We start from the raw sequence: 12,124 nt of genomic DNA, 5'->3' as shown, positions 1-12,124 counted from the left end.
ATGTAGCAGTTCTAAGAAATATAAAATTTCTACATGCGACAACTCTTGGATATTTGATTGATTCATCGACCCTGATACTAATCATCCGAATACATGATTTTATAAGCTCAAAACGACAGTGTTCCGAAACATGTAGGACCAATCCTATTAGGCATCAAGATTCAATGGCTCTATTTTATTAAATCATTAATTTAAATTAAATTTTTTGTAGAAGCAAATTGGTATGGAATTAAACGATTTATTATCTTACTTTGCACTTGACTAACCACCTCCTGAAATAACTTTACAAATAATTTCGATTTCGATGCTTTCCATCATACCTGCAAACTAATAATAAAGAATTGAATTTGTGTGAATATATCCCGAAATCGAATTATACATGAAACATAAATGTTTGTATCTATTTGCATATACAGTTTTTGCACTCCAAGTTCAACTTTCTATAAATGAATTCACCCTTTTGCAATTTTCGAAATAAAAAATAATGAAAAACATTTTAAAAAATGCACACAGCAGAAATTTCAAATTATTGATTATAACAATACCATCTAACACGTAAAATATATTCGTATTTCAGAAATACACTACTTTGTTTGATTTATTCTAGAGAAATCTCTGATGAGTTTTAATATATATGTTTGGGAAATACATGAATGACCGAGTGAAAGTGGTGTAGAATTACAAAAATAATAGTATAATACGAATCCCGTGACATGTAATTACGTGGAAAATTATATAGTTGTTGACTTGACTTAAATGGTGCCAGTGTGGCACCCAACATTGCTCCGTTGAAACTCAAAACGCACACGTCGACGCAGTCGAGGGCCGAACGTATTCGGAGTGCGCGTACGTGTTCGTCGTTCGGAAAACTTCACATATCGAAGAGCACGCACGCTGACAGTAATACTATTTCCTTTTAATTTAAATTCAAACAATTCCGACGAGAAAAAAGCTGTAGAAATGGCACCGAAACAGAGAATGCGCATCGCTAATGAGCGAGCCACGAAAAACATCACGCTTCGTGGAAATGTTCCAAAATCGACGGTAAGTTATATTGTTTGCTATTCGGCGAAAAATTGATTTAGTACATTCCGATTGAATTAAAATAATTAAAAAGTACAAATCACGTAAATGTAAGCGATTGTCAAACTATAATTTTGAGGTTATATACTTTGTTACCTTTAATAAATAAGTACTGCACGCGTATTGTGACGTTTTTGACAGCATTGTCTACGTTATTTTTATTGGGTTTTTACATTGTAACTAATTCTCAATTATAGATTTAACAAATACTAAACCATCGGAGAACGTTATTTGCTAGTACTTTTGGATATAATTAAACGATTGTACAACGTTCGTACCATATGTAATGTATATAAACATATGTTACAGCCGTTTAATATATGCATTTAACAATAAGTATTCCTTGTATCTGATTTTCTTATTAGTTGATCGCGGAGGTTTAAGTATGTAACTTATGTATATTTTTTGACAAATTTATAATATCAAGTATTCCATAGAAATTAATTTTTCACATGAGTACTTTCATTATGTTAAATGTAAAATGAAAAATGTATTAAGCACTATAAATCTATAGAATTTAGGATATTTTACATATAAATGAGTATTATAAGTGTATAAAATTCACAATTTTCTTATTTGTCATTCATGTTTGAATAATGAATAAATTGTGGGCTTTATGAATTTATAATACATTTAAGGGTCTAACATATAGTATTCTAAGAAGTTTAATAATATTTAACAAGGTTTTTATTTTATTTAGGACCCAAAGTAACTTTTAATTGAAAAAAACAAATCTATGTTTGATCTCAGTTTATATAAATTTATCTATACATATATGTTCATAAACAGCCATAGTGAAATAATAATATGTCTGTGAATTCAAATTTATATTTTCTAGAAGCCACAAGAGGATGGGTCTCCAGTTGGACCATGTCTGCTAGCACTTTTTCTCTTTGTTGTATGTGGTTCTGGTAAGATCCATTTTTAATAACCATCCATTTTGTTCCAAATTTATATGAAACTTACATAAATTCTTAATTTTCAGCTGTATTCCAAATAATTCAGAGTATTAGAATGGCTTAAGAAAAGATTTACCGGCATGAATTTAAAAAGATGTTGCTGTTACTGTTAATGAGATCTATCTACAACTGATTGGTACACAAACGAGATCAACAGACTGTTTTATCATATATTGTAAAAATGTAGGCATCGAAATGCTGTTCACACAAAACAGAATTCAGAGTCTCACTAAATATCTTTCGCCATTTGCAACAGTTTAAAAGATTTATTTATGAAAATTTAGCATTTATGAACGTTTTACGTAATCACATTTATGTACCGATTGTATCGATGAAAGAAGATTGCATTGAATGCATTTCGTTTAGACAAATCCAAGTGTATATTGCACAGTGAAAATGGTCCTTCATTAATTTCCATTTTGCCACTTTATATGCAATGGTTGTTACTTACAATTTTAATAAGAAATGTGAATTCTTCCATCGATACGTGCATAGTAAATAATTGTATATATGTACGATCGATTAATTGTATCAATTCATTAATCAAGGCATTCCACTGTAAGCAGTTGGTAGCTTTTGGTTGTCTATATATATTTTAGAGGCCTTAAGAACGTAATAGGTCCTTATATATGTAAAAATATATATTATATATGATATCAATGTAATTTATCCTAATGAAATATTTGCTACTGACAATTCTTTGTCTCTTTTAATAAATTATATTATGAATAATTAATCCTGCTTTTATTGATTATCTTGAACGGCCATTCAATAAAGTAATCTAAATGAATATCAATAGAAATGAATGTGTTAAAAATACAAATAATGAAATTATATTGTATTATATTGAATTCAATACATTATGGAACTTCTCTATAATTATGTGTTATATTTGATTTAGTATCATAAGATTTTATATAAATAGGTATTTTATTATTGAATAAAGAACGTTTATTAGACAAAACTTTACTTTCTACATGTTATTATACCGTAATAATAATTAATAATTATATTCTTTTGGGCGATTAATTCTTCCTTTTTTAGCAAAGCTGCAAAGCTGTGAAATGATTAAAGTTTCACATGGTTTCATAGAAACGAGTATTTCTACCTAGTTTCCATCCAGTACTTTCAACTTATCAGTGAACTCAACAAATTTCCCCTAGTTGCAGCTGAAACTTTGTTGTCATCTGTTGTCATCAGTTGCCGTTCAAATTAAACGGAAAACTTATGATAAAGACAGAAAAGAGTTTGAATTATTATTGAATTCTACTGGATTATCCGCAGAATACTTGTTGTGTATGTTTCAAACACAATACTGCGAAAGATTCGAATAAAATGGCTGGTATATTCAATTTATTCGGCGAAAATGTTTCGAATCTCAACAAAGGTATGAATACATGATTCCGAAGGTTACATCCTTTCCGTTATTTTCCATATTTTTTAAATATTACTTATACAATGTTATATGTATATAATATTGTGAAATATATTCAATATTACACGAGTGTAATATTTTTAAATATTATTTAGAAGAAATTAATTAGTCCCAGTAAAGTCTATAATTTTCAATGTTAGTATTACATTTTTTGTTGTGATAAACGGAGGTAAAAATTATGAAGAATAATTTGTAACAGGTTCTGTTGCAAAACCAATATCAAGGTCAAAAACATCTCTTGGGATTGCTGGAACTTCAATGAAATCAATAAACCAACCAAAACCGAAAGGATTGTCATTCAGATCTAAATCTGATTTAAATGTGCCTTCTTTACCGCATGCAAATCAAGATACATATAAAAGACAGCAAGAATGTTTAAAGCCAAAATTAACACAAGTTGACACTAATGGCCATCCAATATCGCCACATAAAGAATTTACTCTAAAGGTACCACTGATTATAAATTTCTTCCAAATAAAATGTAACGTGCGGTTCTTTTACAGAAACAAAGTGCTCAGCCTAATAAAATGAATGATTTATCTCCAATGAAAATATTGGGTAAGACAAGTATAAAATTACAAAAACCAGCTGATGAACTTATCTTTAAGAAGCCGTTGCCACCAAAGACATTGATTAAAAACTCTTATCCTGAACCAGAAACCTTGGCTCCTTACTGTGATATGCAGTTGGAATTTGGTATATTTACAATAAGTTATGGTATAATTTATTTTTATGAAATTACTTTATTAAATTTGTATGATTTATTTTTTGCAGACGATTATTATGCAAAAACTATAGAAAATGAGTTTAGAGAATTATTAACAAAGATAGAAAACAATGTGCAGCCGTACGAGGATGAAGGATTTGAGTCAGGTAAGAAAATTTCAGTTCAAGTATTGTATACGGGTGATTCAAATGTTTTATTATTTATTTAGATTCAGAACCACTTGAATTAACATTACCAAAGTTATGTATATCACCAGAGTCAGATGTTGAAGAGTGGAAAGACTGCCTAATGCTTGACTTACCAGAAATATCAGATGATGTCTTTTAATCTTCTACATTGATACTTACCTCTTTTTAATATTTAATTCCATATAGAGTATGAATTAAAATTACAGTATTACATTAAATAACATGTATTTATTACAAAATATTTTATTTTATATAAATAATGGAAATCACTTCAAGTATCAAGGATTAATAAATTATTTTTACACGTAATTATAAAAGGTCACTGTTTTAATATTATATGTATTAAAAAATAAAAGTCAGAACGATGCCAATTTCACTAAACATCTTTCAATTGTTAAATGTTGTTAAAAATGTCAACCAAAACGTGTGTAATTGTAATAGCAGGTGTCTTACAAGACCATAATTTCCATCATGTATGCTTTGTTGCTGAAAGCTTATCTACATTACTGCCAAATTTCAATTATAAAGTCATTTCTAAAAGCTCAACAGAGTGGAAAGTAAGTCAACAATTATTCTGACCATTAATAGTACTCATTGTAGATCTTGTTTTACAGTCATGGCTGAAACAAATTTGTGCATGTTACGGTTGGTGTCATAGGAAATCTCCTTTGATATGGAAAGAAATTGGACTGACTCGTACTAATACTACTTACATTGGAGATGGATTCCACTTTTGGGAATTGTTGCATAAATACTATAATATCACTTCACATCTAAATAAAAAAGACCTATGTGCTTTACAAGAAGATTTAATATTTGTACATCAGTGTGACACATATCGCCGTTTCAATGGTAAAGCTGTGAAACTGCAATTTTTGTGAATCTGTTGACTTTATTTGTTCCTCACTATTTGGTTCACTTAATTTCTTATTATGTATTTACAGTTCTGAAAAAAAAATAAAATGACATAGTTGGTAAATAAAATCAGTGCAAAGTGATTTAACATTAATTGACTTGGACTGGTTTTCTTCTCTCCAGAAAAATAGGTTTTTGCAGTTTCGCAGCTTTACCATTGGAACAAGGATATAAGTCTGTGATTGCAAATATATTTATTAAATTTTCTATTGTACAGGCTCGTCATATAGAAAGTAAGAAATGTAAGTGTCCAGACATACAAGAAAAACGTCAAATAATGATAATAGGAGCAGGACGATCCATGTGTCCAGACTTAGTTCCTCAATTGATAATGACAAAGGAACTCTGGTTAAGTCACGGAGTCGTTATAAATTTATATGACGAACCAGGACGCTTTTTTAAATTAAGGAAGATTCTAAAGGATGTGAACGGACTTGGCGGAGGTTTGAACACAGTGAATGTTTTGTATCATATACCTGATGGTTTAAAAGACTGCGATATATTGATATATCTTGATGACTTTTTAAAGTAAATTTAAAATTATATTAATCAAAGCATTTTAACAGATTTATAGTTTTTGTTATTATCAAACTGTTTAATGGTGAATTGTATGTTTCTTAGAGAAGAGTTCGAAGGAATAGATAGTTGGCTTCACCGAAATTATAAATGCCTGAGAGAATTGTCAATGCAGATAAATGAATATGCGCCCACTCACATGAAAGTACTTTTCTGTTCAATGGGTCCTATATGCTTTCATGTTGAAATTATGCACAGACTTGTTACAAAGTTACCGAAAACGAGCATCGTGGCTGTCAGTTCCCATTACGGATTGGAGATGACATGTGTATTTGCACAATCATCTGGTTTTACGTTGAAGAACTTCGGGTGTCCACCAGTTTGGGGATATCTGGGTAACTTGTGCATTATTACGATTAAATTTTATGCTGCATACACATTGATCAACTCAATTTAATTGTAGGAATTAATCAGTTTGTAGATATCCATCATATGATTCAAAAGTGCGACTATTATCTACCTAACAGAAGAGCTTTGGAATCCAGTGAGACCACGACATTACCGATTGGCGTTCAACGCTCGGAATTAAGATGGTTTTTCTACATATCGCATAATAAGACAGATCCTTACAGACAGCTTTCTATACAGAAGGTAAACATATTCTGTAACTGGATAATTATAGAGAAATACAATTCTTTATATTCTTCTTTGTTTCTGTAGTCTCTTGTTCAGTATCAAGTGGGCAGATCTGAGGATTTTCAAAAATGCAGAGCAATTTGCGATCTTTTGAAATTATGGTATAGAAAAGAAGTTGGAGATGAAATTATATCATTAGGAATTTTTTCTGATGGTAAATGTAGCGCCAGTAAAGATACCAGCAAAGGTATAAATGTTTTCCTTCCGACAGGTTCATTCGGTATCCCAGAAGGATTAGTATTTTCGCAACCAGTGTATTTGAAAGTGTTAGAAGATCACACACGAATATGGGTACCTTTTACAGACTTTCCGATGCCAAACATGCCAATTTCTTTCTTTCAAAATCTTCTGGACATTGCTATTTTTGTGAAGGAAAAAATTCCAGTCCTTGAGGAGGGTGGTGGGGTGAGAGGACCGGAATTTAAAAAATGATCGGTAATAGTAGTATCTTAAAAAAGTTCATAACAATGTAACAAAACATTGTATGATATTCCAAGTTTTACTTATATTAACAATATATTTTCCATTCATGTACCCGAAGTAAATCATTTATGTATCTAAAAAATGGTATTTTTATTGTTTAATTAAAATACATCAGTAGCTTAAAATTATTGAGATTTAAGATATGCACTCTGTCTATTTACCGCAACAAGTATAATTATTAAAATTGCACATTTTCATATTTTGATTATTTATTGTTTTACCGTTACTCGAGGTCCAGATAATTAAATTAAATTGAAGAAATTAAGCATAACTAACTAAAAGATATTATAAGTAATCTTAGTATTTCTACATTGCCATTGTATGGATAAAAAGAACAGCAGTAGGAAAGCTTCTTAAGATTGATTTATTGCCTAGTAAATACATTTGAATAAATTAGCTAAGAAACCTTACCATTAATTACTGGAAAGAAAATCATTACAAATTGCCACTATTCTCCAAAAACATAATTAATTACGGGTGTAATACTTTTTACCATACATAATAATGTACTTGAATTTAATGTTACAATTTGTTTTTCATTGTATACACAAAATGATATAACAAATTATTATTACCTGCTTAAATATATTGTTAACAACTGGTAATCCATACCACTCTTCGCTTAATCGATAATTCTTTATACAGAATTTTATGTCACAATGGTAGACAAATGGATAAGCGATGTATTTCATATGTATTACCATATCAGTACGTTCCCATTACGATTCAAATGGTGACTATGGATCAGTAATCATCGGATATCATTTTTTGGTTAAATTAATGTATATTATTTATGTATTGCAAATGAGAGTGCATATAAAAAGTACAATTACTAAAATCTTACAGTTTTCTTCATTTCTTTGAGAACGGACAGTACATATAAAATTTTGACATTTAAACTGAAAAACATAAAGATCTGAATTGCAAATGTTAAAAACATTTTGCTAAGGACATTATAAAAGGAAATTTATTATGAAATAATTCTCACGCAACTTCTATGTTTGTCTCTGTGTATAGATTGTTCATAAAAAACATGCGTTGCAAATTTCACAATCACTTTTTCTTCGGAATTGACGACATTCAATTCATGCGAGTAAAAAACAGGTGTTTAGATTGCACGCAGTTACAATGGGTATAGTAAAAACTGTATTCTAACAAAAAAATGTCTGACAATTTGAAAATTATGCTACAAAATTGATAGACGGGACATATGAAAATTTTCTTAGGCAGTTTTTGCTCGAATAGCAGCACGTTTCCCTGTGACGGCCTGAAAGAAACAAGACATTGATAATGATGACTCTGAAATATAAAACAAACGCTGAAATATTACGTAACATGGAGAAACACTCACTTGGAACCCAGATTTTATGCTAGCTACTGAACACCTTGAGCCGCAGGTTTCACACTGTAAGAAAAATAGTCGAGTATCCTTTTGAAGAATGGTGTCCGGCGAACGACATGTGTGACAAGTAACATATTCTTTAATGTATCTCCTAAGAACATTTTCTATTTGTTTCTGTTGGAAACGACCCTTAATAATAAGTTGACTATTTCCGTCGACAGAACCGCTGGTTCCTAACTCAGCGAGTAAAAAGTCGAGTAAATGTTTTGGTTGCCTATGAAGTGTTTTACATATCTGAAACGAAACGATTACGACGGGAATTAGAAAGAAAGAAAGAATTTCTCACCGAAAACTATATAAATCATTAACACACTGCACTTACTTCGGTGAAATTAGCAAAAGATGTCTTCTTGGTGCCAATACGTACTACTTGAGGAGGTCGCATAATGAATTTTTGTTTCTTTCCAGCAACCATATCAGGGTTCTTTTCCCTCATTATGTTGAATACTCTTACCAACAATTCATCATACGTGTAATCTCTATCGGATCCAAACCATAAACTTGTTTCCTCTGAAAAAGAAATTAATACTCACTTAAAGTATTAATAAAAAAAAAAAGATAAAAGTAGTGGATACTTTATTAAAGGGACTGATGTGTGGTCTCAACAATCAGCGTGTACATATGTAAGAACTCCCATTACTTTAATTTTTAAATTCAATTTTTGATTTTTTTTAAGCTTGACTTGTTAATGAACGTTGGCATATTTGCATATATGTACACTGACGTGTAAATTCGACTTCCTCTAGGGGAAAAAGTAGCGTAGGAGAAGGGCCTCATAATACTTGGTAAATTTATTTCAAGTACTGAAATAAGGGTTAAATCGAATATTAATTTCGCATAAATTTCAGTAATTCCTGATACCAAGTGGTATCAGTATTTAAGCCTTTCCAGTACACTACTTTTTCATTTTGCAAGTCAGTGTACAAGAAATATAAAATGTAGAGTATACAGGGTGAGTCTTTCAGGGTGAGCTCTTTTACAGTGCGAGTAGTTTTCTTGTGCGTGAACACGTACAGGACGTATGAAGCTCAAATTTTTTGTTTAATGTGATTTTATTGTGAATGAAATTACTAATACGCTAATTTATTACAAAATCAATTAGACACACGATCCCTTGAGCAGTTTATTAATGATAAAATGCTAAATAAAATGCACATAAATACTCTAATTTAATTTATAACGTGTATCAATAGTGTATCTAATAGAATTCATTATAATACAGTACTTATGGTTGTAGCTATTTGATTTCATTATAGAATAAAATTATTTGCATAGTGTTTAATTATACAGCATGATATATCATACTTCTAATCAAACTGAGACTCGTGATAGTGCAAACATGATGTAAGGAGTTGTGATTGTCATATAATATAGATACGTAGAAAACAGCATACATATCCCTTACCATACTCTGCATTTCGCTCAGATTCAATGCAGCATGTTAACAAATAATGAGTAATCGAGATCTTTCTTCTTCTTTTTCTTCTTTTTAGTTTTTGAGAAGTCCATGTCCAGATCAAAGGTATCATCCACTGCGATTTCTTCAGATTGTTGTTCAACAACATCCTATTGAAATTATAACATAGAATTATAAATGTAGTTTTTCATTATTACATTTAGAGACCAGATTACAGACAACTTCTTATATACCTCCTTTTTTGTATCTGGCAAAGCCGCATCCAGTTCATCCAAGTTGAATGCTTTTTTCTTCTTCTTTTTCTTTCTTCCAAAATTTTCTAAATCCAATGTGTCATCATCTTCAGCGAGCACAGGAGGCTCTGGCTCCTGGTTTTCTTTGTCACCGGTAGTTTCAGTTGCATCACCAGTACTACCGCCTTCATTGAATGCAGCATCGAGGTCAAAGGTGGTTTTCTTCTTCTTCTTTTTTTTCTTCAGAGTGGGATCGAACACCTGCAAATTTTATCATTAATTTATGATTTCACACAATTTATGAGAATTGCTCTCGATCGATGGACCGGTCACCTTTTTAAGAAATCTGATGTAAAATGCAGGGTTGGTTATTCACTATAACAGTCTGCACGATTTTGCAGCTGTTTGAGACAATATAATAAAAAAAATTCTTAATCAATATCTAGCTGTATTGAATGGACAACATATAACTTAACAATATACCAATAACAGCCATTTTGAAAATACATTTTTTTTGTAGCAAACTTAAGATCATTTTAAGTTTCTGAAATGGAACCATACAATTTTTTACTATCATATTGTGGAGGACAGTGAACATGAATTCAACCGGTAAAAAATGTGACACTTTTATTCATACAATATAACTTTACATTAGTAGAAGTGGACAGTGTGCGATGGCTCGTGAAACTATAGCAGGGTAACATGTTTCCACTCTATGCTTCTTTTTGTTCTACTACTTCCACTACCCTAAATTTAATATTATATGAATAAAAGTGTCAATGAACAAAATTATGTAAAAAAAATGTATATTGGAGTCGTTTGTTATGTTATTATCGTTTGTTTGTTTGTTATCGTTATATATTGTTCGCTCAACACAGACAAATTACAGTTAATAACTTGTTTTATTATATCACCATGAAAGGTTACAAATCATACGGACTATTAAAGCAAATACCCTGTACACATATAAACAAAATTCTAAATACTAGATGCTGATACATAAAAAATGACAACATGATTTCTTACCGTGTATATTATAAACACTACTATTGTAAATAAGTTATTAAATATTATAATGTAATGAATACATTATTTAATGCATCTAAAAACACTGGTAGTGTTCTCAATTAAATATTAAATCAAATGTTATGAAACTTGAAAGGATGGCTAAATTTTAGCATCTACTATTGTAGACTGTTTATGCGCATTGTATGCTGCTTTTTACAGTAGAATTCTTAGAGAAATGATCATCCTGATTGGACAGATTCTTTGTTAGTAACTTTACAAGCATGAATAGATATATTTTAAAATATTACATTAACTTTACTCTAAATCATTTCTTTGTTACAGAATATACACGAAAACATCACAATACAATACAAGAAATATAAATATTATAATAAGAAGGAAAAAGATACAACAGAGTAACATGTGTCAAAAGTCATCATATGTCGAAAGTAAATCTATATTCCGTGCAATACCATCCACATGGCTTTGAGGTTGGGATTCATAAAGCAACATTATATTTATCATGATGTAATCTCGCTATAAAATAGTCTTTTTGTACGAGTGAACGTTTTATTCTTTTATTGATGGGTCATTGGATGTTATTAAAAAATTGAAAAGTATGTCAAGATGACCACGCTCCCATGCTTTTCCGACACGACATAGATACCCCTCTTCCAGGTCACATTTCAATGTTTGTACGTACCGAGTCTTCCTCAGTCATTTTGTGTATCGTTCTAATTACTTTCACGTCCTCGACAAACCAATCAATCTGATAGCTTTCCTAAACGCGGCTGAACATCTTAATTGCACGGCTCCTGGATTCTCTGCTCCAAACCACCTATACAGTGTATTCACGTCTCGTTAACGAATATTGCATCAGAAATTCAGCTTTTAAGTCGAAAGTCTAATTCACACGCCTGAATCTGATGATTCTACCAAGGATGACAAGACTTTTCATTGGTCGAACGTGTTACGGGTGTTACGTTCACCAATGGAAGCATAATACATCTATACTTATCCAAAGCATTTTATCTGAATCAATTTTATAGGACTCTATACAAT

At 30.7% G+C, this 12,124-nt stretch overlaps 4 protein-coding genes across 4 annotated transcripts; 3 read left to right on the top strand and 1 right to left on the bottom strand.

The window, feature by feature from the left end:
• Positions 1–779: 779 nt before the first annotated feature.
• LOC107188458 (stress-associated endoplasmic reticulum protein 2) lies at positions 780–2,185 on the top strand. The gene is made up of 3 exons (XM_015576752.1): positions 780–1,044; positions 1,922–1,994; positions 2,069–2,185. The coding sequence occupies exons 1-3, from the start codon at positions 961–963 to the stop codon at positions 2,104–2,106; spliced, it is 195 nt and encodes a 64-aa protein (XP_015432238.1). The 5' UTR covers positions 780–960; the 3' UTR covers positions 2,107–2,185.
• A 1,087-nt stretch (positions 2,186–3,272) lies between these two features.
• On the top strand, positions 3,273–4,590 carry LOC107188474. The gene is made up of 5 exons (XM_015576768.1): positions 3,273–3,429; positions 3,677–3,924; positions 3,981–4,173; positions 4,252–4,350; positions 4,413–4,590. Exons 1-5 carry the CDS (start codon positions 3,378–3,380, stop codon positions 4,529–4,531), a joined length of 711 nt encoding a protein of 236 aa, XP_015432254.1. The 5' UTR covers positions 3,273–3,377; the 3' UTR covers positions 4,532–4,590.
• Positions 4,591–4,802: 212 nt separating this feature from the next.
• On the top strand, positions 4,803–6,951 carry LOC107188315 (putative malate dehydrogenase 1B). The gene is made up of 6 exons (XM_015576591.1): positions 4,803–4,949; positions 5,525–5,835; positions 5,929–6,218; positions 6,287–6,474; positions 6,544–6,673; positions 6,731–6,951. Exons 1-6 carry the CDS (start codon positions 4,803–4,805, stop codon positions 6,949–6,951), a joined length of 1,287 nt encoding a protein of 428 aa, XP_015432077.1.
• A 1,055-nt stretch (positions 6,952–8,006) lies between these two features.
• Positions 8,007–11,840, bottom strand: LOC107188399 (eukaryotic translation initiation factor 2 subunit 2). The gene is given in 7 exon segments (XM_015576683.1): positions 8,007–8,269; positions 8,354–8,638; positions 8,727–8,932; positions 9,810–9,841; positions 9,843–9,970; positions 10,055–10,315; positions 11,766–11,840. Coding segments are annotated over 7 exon segments (975 nt in total). The 5' UTR covers positions 11,784–11,840; the 3' UTR covers positions 8,007–8,224.
• Positions 11,841–12,124: the final 284 nt, after the last annotated feature.

The sequence above is a fragment of the Dufourea novaeangliae genome, unplaced genomic scaffold (genome assembly GCF_001272555.1).
Source record: "Dufourea novaeangliae isolate 0120121106 unplaced genomic scaffold, ASM127255v1 scaffold124, whole genome shotgun sequence".
Classification (NCBI taxonomy): domain Eukaryota; kingdom Metazoa; phylum Arthropoda; class Insecta; order Hymenoptera; family Halictidae; genus Dufourea; species Dufourea novaeangliae.
This window is presented reverse-complemented; position numbering and strand designations above follow the sequence as displayed.